At 37.8% G+C, this 22866-nt stretch overlaps 1 protein-coding gene across 5 annotated transcripts; it reads right to left on the reverse strand.

The window, feature by feature from the left end:
- Positions 1-793: 793 nt before the first annotated feature.
- Positions 794-19480, reverse strand: DUSP12 (dual specificity phosphatase 12). Of its 5 annotated transcripts, none has more exons than XM_036922832.2 (7): positions 19027-19474; positions 17911-18024; positions 17707-17825; positions 17222-17318; positions 16738-16924; positions 14043-14244; positions 794-2562 (listed from the first exon to the last, which is right to left on the reverse strand). In XM_036922832.2, exons 1-6 carry the CDS (start codon positions 19407-19409, stop codon positions 14083-14085), a joined length of 1062 nt encoding a protein of 353 aa, XP_036778727.2. In that variant the 5' UTR covers positions 19410-19474; the 3' UTR covers positions 794-2562; positions 14043-14082. The 5 variants fall into 5 exon arrangements, with proteins under 5 accessions (XP_036778727.2, XP_036778730.2, XP_057351066.1 ...); XM_036922835.2 differs by lacking the exon at positions 794-2562 and adding an exon at positions 2648-4240; XM_057495083.1 differs by lacking the exon at positions 794-2562 and adding an exon at positions 13228-13370.
- Between the last annotated feature and the right edge of the window lie 3386 nt (positions 19481-22866).

Here is a 22866-nt window from a genome sequence, read left to right on the forward strand (position 1 = left end):
TTAAAATAACTTGCTATAAATGTAAAAATTCTCCATCTACAAAGGTGTGTGTTGTTCCGTGTTCGTTAGAACTGCCTCTTTCCGGGCACAGGGTATGAGGCAAGCGATAATACTATGAACCGTACTTCTAGAAAGGCTACTTTTAAACAAATTTAGAGAAAGCAAATATAAAAGTTACCTCCCCCATACTCAAACCTAGCTCCTAAATACGCATCTCTAAAGCATAGTACTTAGTAAAGTCCAAGAGAACTTACCTCAAGACCTGCAATAATATAAATTCCCAATCTTTTTATTACTAAAATTTAAGATTCAGTTTTGCTTAGAATAAATTCACACACACCACAACCTCCAACTAAAAATTTGAACTGAGTTTAATAAAAGTTTCAGGAACGCTACTTAATGTAATTTTTTAAAAAGCATTGCATTGGTGAATGTTTATAATACTCTAAGAACACGCATCCCTCTAGGACCAAGTGCATTATTTCCCATGGTTAGTAAACAAAACAAATGCTTCCCGGAGTTCTCCAAACTCCTCGTGGCTGGCTGATTACTACAGGTTACATAAGCCGCAATATACGAAACAGACCTGGGACCCAAGCCCAAAGAAATTCACGAAATGGTTCCTTCTAACATCAGATAACTAAGTTTTCGTTTAAGGTGAAATATATATAACTTTTACTCTCACCCAACTTCAAATTCAAACATTGGCATTAAAAACTAAAACCATTCTATTCTGTGTCCATCAGACATCTCAGTCTTAAAAGCAAGAACACCATGACTGAACTTCAGCAAGTTTTTTTTAATTTTCAAAGTTTTTATTCAAAAAGTGCAGATAATTATGAAACACATTTGTGTGCCTATCACCAAAAATTAACAAACACTAATTTTCAATTTTCATTTCAGATTTTTTGTAAGAAATTAAACATTACAGGTAAACCATGCTGTTTCCTCTGCTTGATTTCCCTCCCTCCACATGGACAATTTCTATTATGAATTTTTAAAGAATCATTCAAGTCCATTTTTATCTTTACTTTTATGCTGTTTAAATATGTTTAGATACATTTAGTGTTTTCTGGGGATTTTTAAATTTCCATAATCATGTTCTCCAAATCATTTTCTTATTCAACATTACTTCTGATTTTTCATGTTTTAACTGTTACATGGTACTTCCCTGAATACATATATATCACAATTTTTTTTAAATTTCCCTACTGATGGATATTAAGGTTGTCTCAATTTTTTACTTTTTCATAAAATATACCATTGTATGGGTCTTTGGACATATATATATATGAAGGAATGTATTTAAGATACATCCTGGGTCAGTCAGAGAGGAGGAGTATTAGTATTTGCCAAGTTATACCAACTTACACTCTAGCCAGCAGTGAGGCTTTCTGCTCTGTTTTCACCAAGATAGGCCAGGCTTTTTTTTTTGCCACTGTGAAGGGTGTGACTATACATTTCCCTGACAAAGAGGTGGTGCCTCTTTTCCACCTTTATTAAACCTTTTCTCTTCTGTGAATTGCCTATTCTGGTCTTTTATAAAATTTGCTGATTTTCTTACTCATTTAATTTAACTGGTGTGTATGTTCCAGGTACCTTCTCCTAGGTTGGCCTTCTCTTTTTATGGGGTTTTTATCCTCAGTTTTAATTTCAATGTAACCAAATTTATCAATCTTTTATGATCTCTGCTATTTGTATTTTGCATAAGAAATCCTTCCCTCTCATGAAGTTATTAAGATTTCCTTTTAAATTTTCTTTCCATAGTTGCATAGTTTTGTTTTCCACCTTTTCTTTTTCTATTTGGTTATTGCTGGGGTATAGTAACACTTGATTTTTGTACGGCAATCTTGCATCCGAAAAACCTTGCTAAATTATGTGATCCTAACATTTTGTCTGTAAATTCTCTAGGATATTCTATGTAGAAAAATTACTGTATGCAAGCACTAACCTTTTAAAATTCATTTTTGTTAATTTTTAACCTTTAATATGTAAAATGTCAAACACAGAAGACAGTATGAATGAATCCTTGTTCCTAGCACCCAGCTTCAATTTGCCATTCTTATTTTATCCTCTTTCCCCCACAACACTTATTTTTCATTTGCCTTTCCCCCTGAAGTGTCTTAAAGCAAATCCCAGGTATCATGTTATTTCACCTATAAATACCTCAATACATATCCCAAAAAATGTTTTCTTTTAAACTTTTTTGAAAAACTTAAAAAACATAACTTAAGTACCATCATCATATCCAACAAAATTAGTAATTCTGCAATATCATCTAATACCCATTGTATTTTTAATTGTCTCAGAATGCCTTTCTATGGTTGGTTTAAATCATGATCCAAACTAGACTGTCACACTGCATTTGGTTTATGTAATAATTTCTTCAACCCATGCCTTTTGTTGAAGAATTTGTCCAGAATTTCTACTTCGTGATTCTGTTGATTGTAGCTTCATGGCAATTTGTTCTTGTAAACTGCCAGTTAAATCTAAAGGCTTGTTTGGGTGCTTTGGTTTTCTCATTTGTTTTTGCAGGAATACTTCATAGATACTTCTTGCATCCTATCAGTAAACACATAATTTCTAATTATCCCACTTTGAGATATCAAGATTTATCAGTGAGTTCAGGTTTTTTCTCTTAAGTCTCAAACCCTTTTTTCCCCTTTTATTATTGCAATGGCGAGGACCTCTAGTACAGTACTGAAGGTAGATATGTGAGTAGGTATATTATAACTTGCTCCCAACATTGAAATAAAAGTTCCAGAAAGTTTTACCATTAATAAGACTTTTTTCTGTAGTTTTTTAATACAAAACTTTCATTTTCAATTTTCATCAAGAAATTTTCTGTGGTTGAGGGTTTTTATATATATAGTCTGATTATTCACTCCTTCCATTCTAGTTACCATGCTTTCTTTTAAAAAAATTTTTAATGTTACTGAATCCTTTTTTAATTTTTTATTTGCTTTCAACTTAAACCCTTGAAAGAGAAATGAAATTTAAGAGAGTTTTTGTCTAGGGACATACAGGATCTCCTTGCCTAGATCCACACTTTAGAGGTCTCTGCTCTGGCATTTGGCAGTGTCTCTTCCCACAGGGCAGGAATCCATGGTGTCAAGGTGATGTGCCATCCAGAACACACAGCCCTTTTAGACGTACCCAAATAGCCCCCAACATGCTTCTAAGGTTTGCTCAGGCCTCTGACTTCCTGGGTGAATTGTGCCAATGGTGTATGCCAGGGGTGTAGACAGAATTTAGAAATGTGAGTTGGGGAGTCCACATAGACATATGCACCAGGCATATGAACAGATCCAGGGGTGCAGAAAGGAGGCAGTTTGTGGGTCAACTCTCCTCACATTGCCATCATAGAACTCCACAAAGTCAGGGAACTGTAAATCCAAATCTTTACCTTCCAGGTCATTATGAGGGTATATTTGTCAAGACACAAGAATAAAACATTTAATAGTTTGGTAGCTTGATTTTTAAATATTAAGACAAATAGTATGTGGGCCTCAATCTGTACTCTTGTCAGAACTCTGTAAATATTGGTGGGCTATCTAACTTACAACTTGGTTTGAAACCGCATTTCATCAGTACTATTAAATTTTACAATCTGATTAACATTTTCAGTGTAACATCTTTATATCATCACCTTGAACAGTAAACCCAAACTGTAGGAGATAGAGATTAAAAACTCAGATTTTGGAATAAACCAAACCTTGGTTCTAATCTAGATTCAACCATTTGCTAGCAATGTAATTTTGACCAAGTGACTTATCTTTCTAAGCCTCAATTTTGCCTATAAAATGGGAATAATATGACCTATGTTATAGGGTTGTTGCGAAGATTAAATTAGGTAATACATATTGAATGCCTAGCATAGTGACTGGCACATGGTAAATTCTCAGTAAATTGCAGCTATTTTAAGGAAAAATGTTTAATGCTACCAGCTAGGCACTATATTAAGTTCTTTATTTGTATTATACCACAAAAATCCTCTAAGAACCCAGATGTAGACACTATTTTATGTAAGAAAGAATTAAGGCTAATGCAAAGAATCTTTAAAACAAACTTGTCAGGAGCACAGAGCATGTGTTAATCCCATTTTGCAAAGGAGAAATCTGACCCTCAATTTTCAAAAGACCTGCTTACTCCAGAAAGATAGACATCAGTGGAGCCAGAATTACTAGAGCCCACTCTCTGAATTCTACTTCAGCACTATCTTCACTGCATCACACTGTCTCTGAAATAAAGTTAATATTGTTATTTTCAACAAATGTGTAAACTCAAATGTTCTAAGTTGATATTCTTAAATATGAAAAGGAATGAGTTTTGTTTGTTTGAAAACAAAGGCATAATGGAATTTCTATCTAGCCCAAAAGTAAAACATTGAGACTTAAATCTGAAAATTTTGCTTAGTGGATGTTTCACAAAATTTCAAATTTCACGTAGAAAAAAGTCAAGCTTCCCAAACTCATTCCTCACTAGCAAATACCAACTCTCTTTCAAAAAAGGTATATATCCTGGCTAGAATATAAATTGTAAGAAGGCAGGGATTTTTATCTAGTTTGTTCACTATATCATCTAAAATTGTGCATATAATAGGTGCTCAGTAGATATTTACTGAATTGACAATTCTAAATTCAAATAAAATCTACATACTTTTCTCAGTGCTAGATGCTACACTGTGTAATGAGGAGGTATTAAGCCACATGAAACTGCTGCTATTCAACTACTTTTCACCTACAAGGAGCAATTTCATATGGTTCAAACTAATTGTTTATAAAAAGCTTTCTAGAGTATATTAAAACAAAGCAAGCAGATATTGTGAAAGCTAAAACAGAAATGAAGAGATTTTTTCACTCATAAGGAAAAAGATTACATGAAAATTGCCAAAGACTTCAGGCCCTAAATTGAGATATTCTCAGGTATAATGTATAACACTTCCATACGTTTCAAAAATTAAACTAGGCATTTTTTAAGAGGATCATTTTCACATTTTTTTTTACATTTAAAGTAATTCCCACTTTGGTGTTTATATACATATACATGTATAAATATGCAAAATGTCTTAGGAATAGGGACTATATTTCTCTGTATTAGCAATTGTGATTCATGTAAATATTCAAATATCTAATTAGATCCAATTTTAACTATTAGTAGTGAGTAAAAATAATTTCAGTTTCCAGAGAATCTGAACATACTACCTTTTCAAATACTCTTAACGTTATCAGGCTAAAAGAGTAACTGGTATGTAGTTACTCCACATTTATTTTCTTTGTCATTAGAAACACACCTAACATTAATACATTTCTTTAAGTACTTTACTTCTAAAGGTATCTTTTTTTTTTTTTTAAATAATTATTTTTTATTGAAGGGTAGTTGATGCACAGTATTACATTACATTAGTTTCAAGTGTACAACACAGTGGTAGAACATTTATATACATAATTCTAGGTTCCACCTATCACCCTACCAAGCTGTTACAATATCTTGACTATATTCCTTATGCTATACATTACATCCCGGTTACTTATTTATTTTACCATTGGAAGTCTGTCCTTTTTTTTTTTTTTTTTTTTTTTTGTGAGGGCATCTCTCATATTTATTGATCAAATGGTTGTTAACGACAATAAAATTCTGTATAGGGGAGTCATTGCTCAATGCACAATCATTAATCCACCCCAAGCCTAATTTTCGTCAGTCTCCAATCTTCTGAGGCATAACAAACAAGTTCTTACATGTAGAACAAATTCTTACATAATGAATAAGTTACATAGTGAACAGTACAAGGGCAGTCATCACAGAAACTTTCGGTTTTGCTCATGCATTATGAACTATAAACAGTCAGTTCAAATATGAATACTCATTTGGTTTTTATACTTGATTTATATGTGGATACCACATTTCTCTCTTTATTATTATTATTTTTAATAAAATGCTGAAGTGGTAGGTAGATACAAGATAAAGGTAGAAAACATACTTTAGTGTTGTAAGAGAGCAAATGTAGATGATCAGGTGTGTGCCTGTAGACTATGTGTTAATCCAAGCTAGACCAGGGCAATAAAACATCCACGTATGCAGAAGATTTCTCTCAGAACAGGGGGGGTGAGGTTCTAAGCCTCACCCCTGTTGATCCCCAATTTCTCACCTGATGGCCCCCCTGCGACTGTGCCTGTCTTAGGTTGTTCCTCCCTTGAGGAATCTTACCCGTCTCTGGCTAACCAGTCATCTTCTGGGGCCATACAGGGAAATGTGAAGTTGGTAAGTGAGAGGGAAGCCTTATTGTTTGAAAAGGTTAGCTTTTTACTTCTTTGCATATTTATGCCCTGTGGCTTCTATGCCCAGCATTTGTCTTGAGGTATCTTTACCACTTGGAGGAGTTATGATACTCGGTAAATTTGATATGAGGCACGAATTCTATTTAAGGGTTGTAATTAGGAAGGAATAAGAAAAGCTATAGAAGTAGCAGGCGGAAGAAAACATGGGAAGATTGATTATTTCTTTGACATATCTTCTTGTAGAGTAACTTCAGCATGTATAGGTTTTAAGCTACTACTTAAATTGCACACACACATTAACATAATAGGAGTATAGTTACATAACCAAAGCACATCTGTAATTACCAGCCATCTCCAGTGAAACCAAGAAAACCATTAAGGCACCTTAGGCATTTGTGAAAACTTATCTATGATATGGTGGATATTGTCCAACTGAACTTGAACAGTCTGAGAGAAATCAGACAAATTAAAACAACCCATTCCTGGGGACTGTTCACATGCCATATGTTCTTTTAACAGTAAATAGTCTGTAGTTGTAAGAGTTTGGAGCGCTACAATTTGCACTTCTCCAAATTCTTGGTTGAGTTCCAACAGTATAGATCCAGTCAAATTTGTTGTTTTACTGTATGCGCAGGCCAGCTTAGATATCTCCTTCCTCATTCCCATGGCAAGTCCAGGAACTGGTGGGATGAGTGCATCTACAGCTGTAGCAGTGCGTGGATCTTTGTTGGGGTTTTTTGATGATCATCTTCTGGCATGAGTCTTCCAGAGAGTGCTGATGTTGGAAGTTCTTTTTCATATCGTATCTTAGTTCATTTTCGGGGTAGCCCAATTAGGCTTTGATCCTCTGTATAAACAGAAACAGACCCTTTGCCTACACTTTTATGTGCCCTTTATACCCTTGTGTAGAACTCGTTGGAGGTTACCACACAGGAACTGCCCCTTTTTTTTTTTTTTTTGCTTTGTTTTTGGTATCACTAATCTACACTTACATGACGAATATTATGTTTACTAGGCTCTCCCCTATACCAGGTCTCCCCTATAAACCCCTTTACAGTCACTGTCCATCAGCATAGCAAAATGTTGTAGAATCACTACTTGCCTTCTCTGTGTTGTACAGCCCTCCCTTTTCTCCTACCCCCCCATGCATGTTAATCTTAATACCCCCCTACTTCTCCCCCCCTTATCCCTCCCTACCCACCCATCCTCCCCAGTCCCTTTCCCTTTGGTACCTGTTAGTCCATTCTTGAGTTCTGTGATTCTGCTGCTGTTTTGTTCCTTCAGTTTTTCCTTTGTTCTTACATTCCACAGATAAGTGAAATCATTTGGTATTTCTCTTTCTCCGCTTGGCTTGTTTCACTGAGCATAATACCCTCCAGCTCCATCCATGTTGCTGCAAATGGTTGGATTTGCCCTTTTCTTATGGCTGAGTAGTATTCCATTGTGTATATGTACCACATCTTCTTTATCCATTCATCTATCGATGGACATTTAGGTTGCTTCCAATTCTTGGCTATTGTAAATAGTGCTGCGATAAACATAGGGGTGCACTGATCTTTCTCATACTTGATTGCTGCGTTCTTAGGGTAAATTCCTAGGAGTGCAATTCCTGGGTCAAATGGTAAGTCTGTTTTGAGCATTTTGATGTACCTCCATACTGCTTTCCACAATGGTTGAACTAACTTACATTCCCACCAGCAGTGTAGGAGGGTTCCCCTTTCTCCACAGCCTCGCCAACATTTGTTGTTGTTTGTCTTTTGGATGGCAGCCATCCTTACTGGTGTGAGGTGATACCTCATTGTAGTTTTAATTTGCATTTCTCTGATAATTAGTGATGTGGAGCATCTTTTCATGTGTCTGTTGGCCATCTGTATTTCTTTTTTGGAGAACTGTCTGTTCAGTTCCTCTGCCCATTTTTTAATTGGGTTATTTGTTTTTTGTTTGTTGAGGCGTGTGAGCTCCTTATATATTCTGGACGTCAAGCCTTTATCGGATGTGTCATTTTCAAATATATTCTCCCATACTGTAGGGATCCTTCTTGTTCTATTGATGGTGTCTTTTGCTGTACAGAAGCTTTTCAGCTTAATATAGTCCCACTTACTCATTTTTGCTGTTGTTTTCCTTGCCCGGGGAGATATGTTCAAGAAGAGGTCACTCATGTTTATGTCTAAGAGGTTTTCGCCTATGTTTTCTTCCAAGAGTTTAATGGTTTCATGGCTTACATTCAGGTCTTTGATCCATTTTGAGTTTACTTTTGTATATGGGGTTAGACAATGGTCCAGTTTCATTCTCCTAAATGTAGCTGTCCAGTTTTGCCAGCACCACCTGTTGAAGAGACTGTCATTTCGCCATTGTATGTCCATGGCTCCTTTATCAAATATTAATTGACCATATATGTCTGGGTTAATGTCTGGATTCTCTAGTCTGTTCCATTGGTCTGTGGCTCTGCTCTTGTGCCAGTACCAAATTGTCTTGATTACTATGGCTTTATAGTAGAGCTTGAAGTTGGGGAGTGAGATCCCCCCCTACTTTATTCTTCTTTCTCAGGATTGCTTTGGCTATTCGGGGTCTTTGGTGTTTCCATATGAATTTTTGAATTATTTGTTCCAGTTCATTGAAGAATGTTGCTGGTAGTTTCATAGGGATTGCATCAAATCTGTATATTGCTTTGGGCAGGATGGCCATTTTGACGATATTAATTCTTCCTAGCCACGAGCATGGGATGCGTTTCCATCTGTTAGTGTCCCCTTTAATTTCTCTTAAGAGTGACTTGTAGTTTTCAGAGTATAAGTCTTTCACTTCTTTGGTTAGGTTTATTCCTAGGTATTTTATTTTTTTGGATGCAATTGTGAATGGAGTTGTTTTCCTGATTTCTCTTTCTGTTGGTTCATTGTTAGTATATAGGAAAGCCACAGATTTCTGTGTGTTGATTTTGTATCCTGCAACTTTGCTGTATTCCGATATCAGTTCTAGTAGTTTTGGGGTGGAGTCTTTAGGGTTTTTTATGTACAGTATCATGTCATCTGCAAATAGTGACAGTTTAACTTCTTCTTTACCAATCTGGATTCCTTGTATTTCTTTATTTTGTCTGATTGCCGTGGCTAGGACCTCCAGTACTATGTTAAATAACAGTGGAGAGAGTGGGCATCCCTGTCTAGTTCCTGATCTCAGCGGAAATGCTTTCAGCTTCTCGCTGTTCAATATAATGTTGGCTGTGGGTTTATCATAGATGGCCTTTATTATGTTGAGGTACTTGCCCTCTATTCCCATTTTGCCGAGAGTTTTTAACATGAATGGATGTTGAACTTTGTCAAATGCTTTTTCAGCATCTATGGAGATGATCATGTGGTTTTTGTCTTTCTTTTTGTTGATGTGGTGGATGATGTTGATGGACTTTCGAATATTGTACCATCCTTGCATCCCTGGGATGAATCCCACTTGGTCATGGTGCATGATCCTTTTGATGTATTTTTGAATTCGGTTTGCTAATATTTTGTTGAGTATTTTTGCATCTACGTTCATCAGGGATATTGGTATGTAGTTTTCTTTTTTGGTGGGGTCTTTGCCTGGTTTTGGTATTAGGGTGATGTTAGCTTCATAGAATGAGTTTGGGAGTATCCCCTCCTCCTCTATTTTTTGGAAAACTTTAAGGAGAATGGGTATTATGTCTTCCCTGTATGTCTGATAAAAATTCCGAGGTAAATCCATCTGGCCCGGGGGTTTTGTTCTTTGGTAGTTTTTTGATTACCGCTTCAATTTCGTTGCTGGTAATTGGTCTGTTTAGATTTTCTGTTTCTTCCTGGGTCAATCTTGGAAGGTTATATTTTTCTAGGAAGTTGTCCATTTCTCCTAGGTTTCCCAGCTTGTTAGCATATAGGTTTTCATAGTATTCTCCAATAATTCTTTGCATTTCCGTGGGGTCCGTCGTGATTTTTCCTTTCTCGTTTCTGATACTGTTGATTTGTGTTGACTCTCTTTTCTTCTTAATAAGTCTGGCTAGAGGCTTATCTATTTTGTTTATTTTCTCGAAGAACCAGCTCTTGGTTTCATTGATTTTTGCTATTGCTTTATTCTTCTCAATTTTATTTATTTCTTCTCTGATCTTTATTATGTCCCTCCTTCTGCTGACCTTAGGCCTCATCTGTTCTTCTTTTTCCAATTTCGATAATTGTGACATTAGACCATTCATTTGGGATTGCTCTTCCTTTTTTAAATATGCTTGGATTGCTATATACTTTCCTCTTAAGACTGCTTTTGCTGTGTCCCACAGAAGTTGGGGCTTAGTGTTGTTGTTGTCATTTGTTTCCATATATTGCTGGATCTCCATTTTGATTTGGTCATTGATCCATTGATTATTTAGGAGCATGTTGTTAAGTCTCCATGTGTTTGTGAGCCTCTTTGCTTTCTTTGTACAGTTTATTTCTAGTTTTATGCCTTTATGGTCTGAAAAGTTGGTTGGTAGGATTTCAATCTTTTGGAATTTTCTGAGGCTCTTTTTGTGGCCTAGTATGTGGTCTATTCTGGAGAATGTTCCATGTGCACTTGAGAAGAATGTATATCCCGCTGCTTTTGGATGTAGAGTTCTATAGATGTCTATTCGGTCCATCTGCTCTACTGTGTTGTTGAGTGCTTCTGTGTCCTTACTTATTTTCTGCCCAGTGGATCTATCCTTTGGGGTGAGTGGTGTGTTGAAGTCTCCTAGAATGAATGCATTGCAGTCTATATCCCCCTTTAGTTCTGTTAGTATTTGTTTCACATATGCTGGTGCTCCTGTGTTGGGTGCATATATATTTAGAATGGTTATATCCTCTTGTTTGACTGAGCCCTTTATCATTATGTAGTGTCCTTCTTTATCTCTTGTTACTTTCTTTGTTTTGAAGTCTATTTTGTCTGATATTAGTACTGCAACCCCTGCTTTCTTCTCACTGTTGTTTGCTTGAAATATGTTTTTCCATCCCTTGACTTTTAGTCTGTACATGTCTTTGGGTTTGAGGTGAGTTTCTTGTAAGCAGCATATAGATGGGTCTTGCTTTTTTATCCATTCTGTTACTCTGTGTCTTTTGATTGGTGCATTCAACCCATTAACATTTAGGGTGACTATTGAAAGATATGTACTTATTGCCATTGCAGGCTTTAAATTCGTGGTTACCAAAGGTTCAAGGTTAGCCTCTTTAGTATCTTACTGCCTAACTTAGCTCGCTTATTGAGCTGTTATATACACTATCTGGAGATTCTTTTCTTCTCTCCCTTCTTGTTCCTCCTCCTCGATTCTTCATATGTTGGGTGTTTTGTGCTGTGCTCTTTCTAGGAGTGCTCCCATCTAGAGCAGTCCCTGTAAGATGTTCTGTAGAGGTGGTTTGTGGAAAGCAAATTCCCTCAGCTTTTGTTTGTCTGGGAATTGTTTAATCCCACCGTCATATTTGAATGATAGTCGTGCTGGATACAGTATCCTTGGTTCAAGGCCCTTCTGTTTCATTGTATTAAATATATCATGCCATTCTCTTCTGGCCTGTAGGGTTTCTGTTGAGAAATCTGACATTAGCCTGATGGGTTTCCCTTTATAGGTGACCTTTTTCTCTCTAGCTGCCTTTAACACTCTTTCCTTGTCCTTGATCTTTGCCATTTTAATTATTATGTGTCTTGGTGTTGCCCTTCTTGGATCCTTTCTGTTGGGGGTTCTGTGTATTTCTGTGGTCTGTTCGATTACTTCCTCCCCCAGTGTGGGGAAGTTTTCAGCAATTATTTCTTCTAAGATACTTTCCATCTCTTTTCCTCTCTCTTCTTCTTCTGGGACCCCTATAATACGGATATTGTTCCTTTTGGATTGGTCACACAGTTCTCTTAATATTGTTTCATTCCTGGAGATCCTTTTGTCTCTCTCTATGTCAGCTTCTATGCGTTCCTGTTCTCTGATTTCAATTCCATCAATGGCCTCTTGCATTCTATCCATTCTGCTTATAAACCCTTCCAGAGTTTGTTTCATTTCTGCGATCTCCTTTCTGGCATCTGTGATCTCCTTCCGGACTTCATCCCATTTCTCTTGCGTATTTCTCTGCATCTCTGTCAGCATGTTTATGATTCTTATTTTGAATTCTTTTTCAGGGAGACTGGTTAGGTCTGTCTCCTTCTCTGGTGTTGTCTCTGTGATCTTTGTCGGCCTGTAGCTTTGCCTTTTCATGGTGATAGGAATAGTCTGCAGAACTGGGACGAGTGACGGCTTGAAGGACTTCCTTTCTTGTTGGTTTGTGGCCCTCCTATCCTGGGAGAACAGCGACCTCTATTGGCTTGTGCTGCGCAGCTGCGCGCAGACACGGTTTCTGCTTCCTGCCCGGCTGCTATGGAGTTAATCTCCGCTGTTGCTGTGGGTGTGGCCTGGCTCGGGCAGCTGCTCCAAAGTGGTGGAGTCGCGTTGGAGCAGGAGCTGCTGGGAGGCTATTTATCTCCGTAAGGGGCCTCCCTGCTCCCTGCAGCCCAGGGGTTAGGGTGCCCAGAGTTCCCGGATTCCCTACCTCTGGATTAAGTGACCCGCCCTGCCCCTTTAAGACTTCCAAAAAGCACCCGCCAAAAGAAAACAACGCCCACCAAAAAAACAAGAAAAAAAATTTTTTTAATTAAAAAAAAAAAAAAAAAAAAGGGTGGTCGTTCGTTTTTCTTTATTCTCCGGTGCCAGCCTCAGGCCTCTGCTCACCGGTCTTTCTGCCCTGTTTCCCTAGTATTGGGGTCTCAATCCCTTTAAGACTTCCAAAAAGCGCTCGCCAAAACAAAACAGCAAAAAAGCAAAAAAAAAATGGTCGCGCACTTTTCTTATGCCCTCTGTCGCCCAGCCTCCAGTGCCCGCTCACTGTTCTTGCTGCCCTGTTTTCCCAGTATCGAGCGCCCTGCACTCTGGCCCGGATGGCTGGGGCTGGGTGTTCGGCAGTCCTGGGCTCCGTCTCCCTCCCGCTCTGCCTGCTCTTCTCCCGCCGGGAGCTGGGGGGAGGGGCGCTCGGCTCCCGCCTGCCGGGGCTTGTATCTTACCCCCTTCGCGATGCGCTGGGTTCTCTCAGGTGCGGATGTGGTCTGGATATTGTCCTGTGTCCTCTGGTCTTTATTCTAGGAAGGGTTGTCTTTGTTATATTTTCATAGATATATGTGGTTTTGGGAGGAGATTTCCGCTGCTCTACTCACGCCGCCATCTTCCGCCCCTCCTCCTAAAGGTATCTTAAACATGCTTTTCTAAAAATTTAGATAACTGGGATTCCTGAACAGTAATAGGAAAACAGCATTTTAATCATTGTTTTACTAATGGCCTTTCCTTCTACATTTACAATAGAAATCCAGACATACACTGATTTACTCATGCCCCTTAAAAGAGATAAAGAAAAATAAATTTCAAAATATGTCCAAACAAATCTGCTTTACATTTCTAGAAATTAAAGAATATCTATTTAAACATGATTATTTGCGATTTTTGTACATAATTCTGTCTGTCCAGATCTTAAGATCACATAACCAACATTCTAAAAATCAGAACCCTTGAATTATATGAAACAAAATAAGTATCTGGGTTACAGAAGATTTTAATATCAAAGTACAATTTACATGATCATAAGTTTTAATTTCCATATAAAATATTCTATTTAAATAGTATAAGCAACTAACAAAGCACAATTTATAGATCACATCAAGTGATTTTCATCTTTGCACATTTTTAATGAAATGTTGATGGCTAAAAGCTAGACAATCTGACAGTGAATGACAGATAGTAAGAAGGGTAGCGCATACCATCAGCTTGTTTCTTTCCCAGCTATTGAATGTCACAAGTTCATATTTTTCTTGCTTGTGATCCCAAAACTGGCAGCATTTTCATTTCATCCACTCTATTCTTATGTATTTGAAAAGCAGGTGTTATCCATCTACCGCATGAGCACTGTTCACCATACCAATTGAAAGAACCCAACTTGGCATTGCATTTGGGGCAAAGAAGCTGAAATAAAACAATTGGTTACTTCACTCATTCACTTTTATAAAAAATAAATAATTATCTTTGACAACATAGGATATAAAAACAGGTAAGACATGTTCCCACTTTCAAGGAGTTTCTGATATAATCAGTGAGATGATATGCAATGGCAATTTATTGTAATAGATGATACACCACAATAATTGTGTAAGAAGCATGTGGCGCCTTGGGAGTTTAGAGAAGGATCAGATTAATCTCAGCATGAGGGCAGAAATGTGAAACTTGAGACACAAAACAAAGGTTTCATGGATGTGGCATATGTGCTGGATCAGCCTGCAACTTAAGATTTCAAACTAAAATCATCATGGTTAAAGAATAGGAAAGCATGTTTAATATTCTCATATTCTATTACTAACTGATATTGACAGCATATAAGTTAGGTCTCAGATTACAGGCCATTGAAAAATAAACTCTTACTCCATTAAAATAGATAAATCCCAAAAAGCTTAACAAATCTATTGCATTTTATTCTAATGTATTTATAGCTTTACTTTTTACATTTAGCTCTTTAATTTGTGCATGGTTTGAGTTAGGGATTTTTATTTTTAATCTTAAAGTATACAAAGTGCAGACATAAAACTCAAAAACAGATAAAACTCAGATATACCTAAGCATCTTAAATCTTAATAATGTCAAAATATACAAGGTGGATAAAAGCAACAAACTGAAGAAAATATTTGCAATATATTAGATGAATCATTAACATCTAGACTGTATAGAGTGCCTACATATCAGTAAAAGACAAAACCCACAGAAAAATGGGCCAAGAACGTGAAGGAAATTTACAGAAAAAGAAACTATAAGTGACTGATTAAGTATACAAAGACGCTGGTCCTCAGTAGTAGTCATGCAAATTGAAATTAAAATACTTTAGGATGAATATTTTTCATCTCACAGATCCACAAAACTTTACCAGTTTTACAATATCCATTATGCCAAGGGTATAGGGAACTGAGTCACACACATACAATATTAATGAAAAGCAAATCTGTATGGGCATTTTTAATGTCAGGCTGGATTACTGGTATAATATTTAATTTGTATATGAAGTAATATTTAAAGTGTACATGCTCTTTAAGACAGAAATTCCACTTTCAGGAATATATTCTATAGGAAAATTCAAATAAGTGTACATGGAAGTATGCACAAATGTGATCTAGAGTGGTCCACAAAAGTGCCCTTATACTGTGTTTTCCAGGTTAAATGAAAACAGCACACCAAAAGCACAAGCCGCAAAAGAAAAAATAGTTAAAATGGGCGTCACCAAAATTAAAAACACTACTGCTGCAAATACCATCAGGAATGGGAGGTGGGCACAGGGTTTCCTTGGGGTCATAAAAATGGTGATGTTGCAAAAAACTCCATATACTAAAAGCCACTGAACTATATACTTTAAATGAGTTTATTATACAGTAAGTGAATTGCATCTCGGTAAACCAGCATCATCTGAGAACAAAGATTTGAAAATAGGGTACCTCTTTCTAGACACTAACTAATGTTAATTAAGTTTCCTCCCGTATAAAATTTGAATATATCTGCTCTACCTATTGCATAAAGTTATTGCATTCTTCGCAGTAATATTTTGGAAGAGTTTCATGAAACATTCAATATAGAAACTTACACAAACCTTTGTACAAACTATACAAACTTTAAAATCATTAAGATTAACTGTATCTTAGATGAAGAATATCTTGAGATTAATATTAAGTAAACCTAAAGGAGGAACGTGGCTATCATAGGAGTTTGTATGATCTGTATTTGTTTGCATTAACAGGAAATGAAAAAGATTATAAACATACTAACTGAAAAATCAGGAAAACAAATTCATGGAGCCGAAAGAGAAAAAGCAGCAGAAGAAAAGGAAGAAATTTTAGATCTAATTTTAAAATCTTTGGTTTGCCTTACTTGCTACAAAGTTCAAGTTTTGTTAAATATATTCTAATCCACTTATATTAGTTTTTTATTTGAAAAAATATAAATAATAGCCTTAAGATCAATAGCTCTCAAATTATGTTCTCAATGAGTATGTGAAAATTCTTTGATACTGTCACTTGAACATTTTGTTAAATAGCCATCACTCTAAAAAACCATATGGTATGAGGTTTAGGGACTTATTAATAGTCTACAAAAATTTAAAGTTTTATACTAAATATTACAAATTGCAGTATCATTTTTTATTAGTTTGAATGTTTCCAGGTCTTGAAATAAATCTTACCCAAGTGATGTTACGTTCTTAAAAAAAAAAATAGCTCTAAAAGTGGGTTACTGTTTTACTTCAGCTGAGTTTTTATTTAATTAATTAATTTTTGATAGATTATCTACACTGGAAAGATAAAAATCTTCAGAAAAAATGAGTTAAGATGGAGTGCAACAGTGGTTAAAACATGGTTTAAAAGGCAAGAAGGAATGAAACATACATGATATCATGAAACTGTAGAAAATAAAATGAATTCTCACCTGTCCATCCATTACTCCCAACAAAGTAGATTCCATCCACTGTACAGGTTCAATGAAATAAGATGTACATTGAGCCTGACTCCCTGTGGTTGGCATGAAAGATGGTATCATTCTCTTGTGGGCAAAAGCTATAGGACCACTTCCTTCATTATGATCCAAAATGCTAGAACTTCGAAATAAAGACCTCCTGTAATCCCCAAACAAAAACATTAATGACTTCCAAAAGGCTGAAATATAGTGGAAATGTGCAGTAATTCTTAAAGAATAAAATGACACTGCTTATGCTAATTTAATTTTTCATAACCTCTACAAATAACCTGGTTACTTTTACTTTTAAGAAGTTTTATTCTTCTTGAAAGTAGATTTATGTATGAAATTTGTTATTCCATTAAACAATTCTTCCTACAAAATTTAAGCTGAAACTTTTAATACTTTCTAGCTACTAAGACAAGATACAATCTCCAGAGGATACAAAATGTTTTACCTGCACTTTCTACATTTGTAGAGAACCTCATCTTTCAATCCTTGTGAAAGGGTGGTTGGGTCAACAGCAAAAAGTTCTTGAGGTAAGTTCTGCAATTCTACATGACATAATAAAAATGTATCCATTTGTCAAAATTAACTGCATTTTCAGACAAAATCAGTTAATACCAATTGAGGCAACAAGTGCTAACCTCAGAAATTAAAAAATATATATACTAAAAAAAAAAAATCAGGATGAGGTAGGAAAGCATTGTGAATGAGGCCTTGGGTTCTGGGCAAAGGCTGCCTGAGTTTAAATCCCAGCCTGCCACCTACACACCATGTGACCTTGAACAAGTTCTTTCTTGCTAAACCAGTTTCAAAAGGAAATAATAGTAGGCATCTCAAGGGATGGCTGGCAAAATGGGATAATGCACCTGATGTGTTTAGCATCAGAGTAAAGAGTATCCAGAAGGGGCCCAATACATACTAGCAATTATGACTTACCTGGATACTTCTCTGTAACCTTTTGTAAACGATATTGCTTATAAATTGCACTAGAGGTATCTACTCGGTATCCCATTGCCTGGTATAATTTCAATTGCCACTCAAACCCCTCATTCATCCTGTAAGAGCAAACAAATATAAATAAAATATATAAATAAAATCACATCACAAAAGCAGAATTATTACTATAACAAAGAAACTCACTTAGCCTTTGGCTTGATAGTCTGGAGGTTTTCATAGGCTTTTTCAAAGGTAAGTTGGTCAGTCTTCATCATAAAAGCAGTTATTATAGCCACACTTCGACTGACTCCTGCATGACTGAAAAAGAGACCTTTAAAATAAAATAGCAAATAGGAAAAAAAAAACAAAAACAGCCCACTGTTCACGGTAAAGTTTAGGTCCACTTCATGTCTGCATCTATGGAAATCTTTTACCTCTGAAATATTACCGAAAGAGCTATTCCTTTATTTCCTTATTCATTTTGAATTCTGAACCATGTCAGTGTAATAACTACTCAAAAACAATTACACTCATTTAAAAAATTTTAATGGCTTTGTAACAAATCCAGACTCCTTTGCTCTTGGCATTAAGGGCCCTGGAGATCTGGTCCCAGACTTCTTTCCCTTTTACCTCCGGTTCCTTTATGAAAATATTTAGAAAAGGTGCGGGCACACAGTAAAAGTGCTGGCAATAAACGTAAGCCAATTCAGTCAAAGAGGACTCTTAGGCTCAAAACCTATCAAGATATTTTAAATCTCCTTGCCGCCGATACAATTTAATCCATCTTTCCCTTGGGCATAGCTTAGGGATCCTTCATATCCTAATTTTCTCTTCCCAATTCCCCCTTTAAAATCAACCACTTCCTGCCTCAAAAACCAATGAAAATAATTTGCTCTTGCTCTGCAGTTAGAATAACCTTAATCTCTTAGTGTACAGTTTGCATCGCTGTCTGCACTATCATCTGTGTCTGACTGTAATGGGTATGTGTCTGGTTTATTCTGAAGAATTTTATGATCTTTAGACGCAGGGGCTTTGTCATTTATCTGGTGATTCCCCCCACTCCAACAAACAAACCAACAAACAACAGTTCAGGGGGCTGCAGACTGAGCCACCAAAACAAGGAGGAATGAAAGCATGCGCGCCAGCAGGGGCCCGCTCCTCTCCCCTCTCGGACGCGCGCCCACCGTGGGAAGCTAACGGGGGTTCTAGTGGTTCGACAGCCCCTTTGCCCTTCCTGGGGGCCCGGGAGCGAGGGGAGGGTGGGGGGTTGGCAGGCTGGAAGCAAGGCGGGGCTGCTCTCCCGCGGTCCGGGCCGCTCACCAGTGCACCAACACCGCACGACCCTCGGCGCGGGCCTGGCCAATGAAGGCCACGCACCCGTCCAGATGGCTGAGCAAGTCGGTCTCGGGCTTGTCCAGCGCCGGCACGAAGAGCCTCCGCAGACCCTCGACCCCAAGTGCCGTCCTGAAGTCGGGCTCCTCTGAGTCCACCGTCAGCACCGCCGTGATGCCCGCCTTCTTCAGGCGGTCCGGCTCTGCCACAGCCGCTGCTCCCCCCAGGTACAGCCCCGGGCGCACTTCCAGCATCTGCCCAGCGGAGCTCGCCCGGCTCTGGTAGCGCCCGGGGCTGTCGCAGCCGTGACTCCCACCCTCAGCTTCCAACGTGGCGGCGCCCAGGGCCCGGCTGGCCCCGGGCCCCACCATCGAGTAGGCGGCCGGCTAGAACGTCCTTCCTCAGGGACCGGCCGGTGGGAGGAGCACAGCGGCGCCCTCGGACGACCACGCTAACCGCAGGAAGTTGTCATTTCTGGTGGGGGGAAGTGACGCTACTGAGGCGGAGCTAAGCCCCATTCAGCGCAGCCTTTCTACCTGTGCCTGGTTCCCGCTCTCTTCCTAATTTCGTGGTAAAGCATAAGCTTTCCCAGGTAAAGAGTTTCCCAGGTCGACAGTGTTGAGACTTTATGGAAAGAGGCAACAGGAGCAGCTGGGCTCAAATAGGAAATGATGGTCCCACCAAATGAATCAGCAGCGTCGTTTTATGCACTTGTAGTAAAATATTTTCTCAGTGCTTATGAAGCCATTTGCTTTCTTTTCATGACTTTTCCTCTTTTTCTTCTTTTGCCCAGTTCTTTTTTTAAATTGGTATGTGAATCCTTTTCTTAAGGATGCATGCTGTTTGTATATTTTGAAGACATTAATCCCATGTTTTGGTATGCCACTGCCCTCCAGCCAAAGACCACCGCAAACCCGCCTGTACTTTATAACACGTTGGGGTTTATTTCTCAGCCGTGAACTATGGAGAATTTCAGGACATCTCAGAAAGAAGTTGTTAGAAAGGTCCTATTACAGGCATACCTAGAAGATACTGCAAGTTCAGTTCCAGACTAAAACAATAGAGCAAATATCACAATAAAGTGAGGCAAATTAACTTTTTGATTTTCTAGTACATTTAAAAGTTAGGTTTACACTGTACTGTAATCCATTAGGTGTGGAATAGCATTATGTGTGAAAAAATGTCCATACCTTAATTTAAAAATGCTTTATTGCTAGGAAATGCTAACCAACATGAGCTTTCAACAAGTAATATTTTTGCTAGTGGAGTCTTGGCTCAATGTTGTTCAGGATGGTGGTTGCTGAAGGTTGGGGTAGGTGTGGCAATGTCTAAAAATAAGACAACAATGAAGTTTGCCAAATCAACTGACTTCCTTTCACCAATGATTTCTTTGTAGTGTGGAATGCTGTTTGATAGCATTTTAACCACGGTAGAACTTCAAAATTGAGTTAGTTCTCTCAAATCCTACTGCTACTTTATCATCTAATTTTATGTAATATTCTAAATCCTTTTTTGTCATTTCAATAATCTTCACAGCATCCTCACCAGGAGTAGTGTCCATCTAGAGAAAGCATTTACTTTGCTCGTCCACAAGAAGTAACTCTTTATCCGTTATGGTTTTATCATGAGATTGTAAAAATTCTATCACATCTTCAGGCTCCATTTCTAACTCTAGTTCTCTTGCTGTTTCCATCACATCTGCAGTTACTTCCTCCACTGAAGTCTTGAACCTCTCAAAGTTATCTGTGAGGGATAGAATCAGTTTCTTCCAAACTGCCATTAATGTTGATATTTTGACCTCTTTACATGAGTCACAGATGTTCTTAATGGCATCTAGGATGACAGATCTTTTTCAGAAGGTTTTCAATTGACTTTGCCCAGATCCATCAGAGAAATCACTATCTATAGCAGCTATAGTCTTACAAATGTACTTTTTTTTGGTATCATTAATCTACAATTACATGAAGAACATTATGTTTACTAGGTTCCCCCCTTCACCAAGTCCCCCCCACAAACGCCATTACAGTCACTGTCCATCAGCATAGTAAGATGCTGCAGAATCCCTACTTGTCTTCTCTGTGTTGTATAGCCCTCCCCGTGCCCCCACACACATTACACATGCTAATCGTAATGCCTCCTTTCTTTTTCCCCCTCCCTTATCCCTCCCTTCCCACCCCTCCTCCTCAGTCCCTTTCCCTTTGGTAACTGTTAGTCCATTCTTGGGTTCTGTGATTCTGCTGCTGTTTTGTTCCTTCAGTTTTTCTTTGTTCTTATACTCCACATACGAGTGAAATCATCTGGTACTTGTCTTTCTCTGCCTGGCTTATTTCACTGAGCATAATACCCTCTAGCTCCATCCATGTTGTTGCACATTTTAGGATTTGTTTTCTTCTTATGGTTGAATAAAATTCCATTGTGTGTATGTACCACATCTTCTTTATCCATTCATCTACTGATGGCACTTAGGTTGCTTCCATTTCTTGGCTATTGTAAATAGTGCTGTGATAAACATAGGGGTGCATCTGTCTTTTTCAAACTGGGCTGCTGCATTCTTAGGGTAAATTCCTAGAAGTGGAATTCCTGGGTCAAATGGTATTTCTATTTTGAGCATTTTGAGGAACCTCCATACTGCTTTCCACAATGGTTGGACTAATTTATATTCCCACCAACAGTGTAGGCGGGTTCTCCTTTCTCCACAACCTCGCCAACATTTATTGTTGTTTGTCTTTTGGATGGTGGCGATCCTTACTGGTGTGAAGTGATATCTCATTGTGGTTTTAATTTGCATTTCTCTGATGATTAGTGATGTGGAGCATCTTTTCATGTGTCTGTTGGCCATCTGAATTTCTTCTTTAGAGAACTGTCTATTCAACTCCTCTGCTCATTTTTTAATTGGATTATTTGCTTTTTGTTTGTTGAGGTGCATGAGCTCTTTATATATTTTGGATGTCAACCCTTTATCGGATCTGTCATTTATGAATATATTCTCCCATACTGTAGGATACTGTAGGATACCTTTTTGTTCTATTGATGGTGTCCTTTGCTGTACAGAAGCTTTTCAGCTTGATATAGTCCCACTTGTTCATTTTTGCTTTTGTTTCCCTTGCCCAGGGAGATATGTTCATGAAGAAGTTGCTCATGTTTATGTCTAAGAGATTTTTGCCTATGTTTTTTTCTAAGAGTTTTATGGTTTTATGACTTACATTCAGGTCTTTGATCCATTTTGAATTTACTTTTGTGTATGAGGTTAAACAGTGATCCAGTTTCATTCTCTTACATGTAGCTGTCCAGTTTTGCCAGCACCATCTGTTGAAGAGACTGTCATTTCCCATTGTATGTCCATGGCTCCTTTACCGAATATTAATTGACCATATATGTTTGGGTTAATGTTTGGAGTCTCTATTCTGTTCCACTGGTCTGTGGCTCTGCTCTTGTGCCAGTACCAAATTGTCTTGATTACTGTGGCTTTGTAGTAGAGCTTGAATTTGGGGAGTGAGATTCCCCCCACTTTATTCTTCCTTCTCAGGATTTCTTTGGCTATTCGGGTCCAAATGTACTTTTTAAATAATAAGTTTTGAAAGTCACGATTAATCATTGATCCATGGGCTGCAGAATGGATGTTGTGTTAGCAGGCATGAAGATATCGATCTTGTTGTTCATCTCCATCAGAGCTCTTGGGTGACAGGTGCAGTGTCAATGAGCAGTTGGTCTTGATATTGGGCTTAAAATACTCGGTAAATCATGTTTTAAAAAGATGTGCTGTCACTCTGGCTTTGTTGTTCCATTTATAGAGCACCAGCACAATGGGTTTAGCATAATTCTTAAGGG

Source organism: Manis pentadactyla, chromosome 19 (genome assembly GCF_030020395.1).
Source record: "Manis pentadactyla isolate mManPen7 chromosome 19, mManPen7.hap1, whole genome shotgun sequence".
Taxonomy (NCBI): domain Eukaryota; kingdom Metazoa; phylum Chordata; class Mammalia; order Pholidota; family Manidae; genus Manis; species Manis pentadactyla.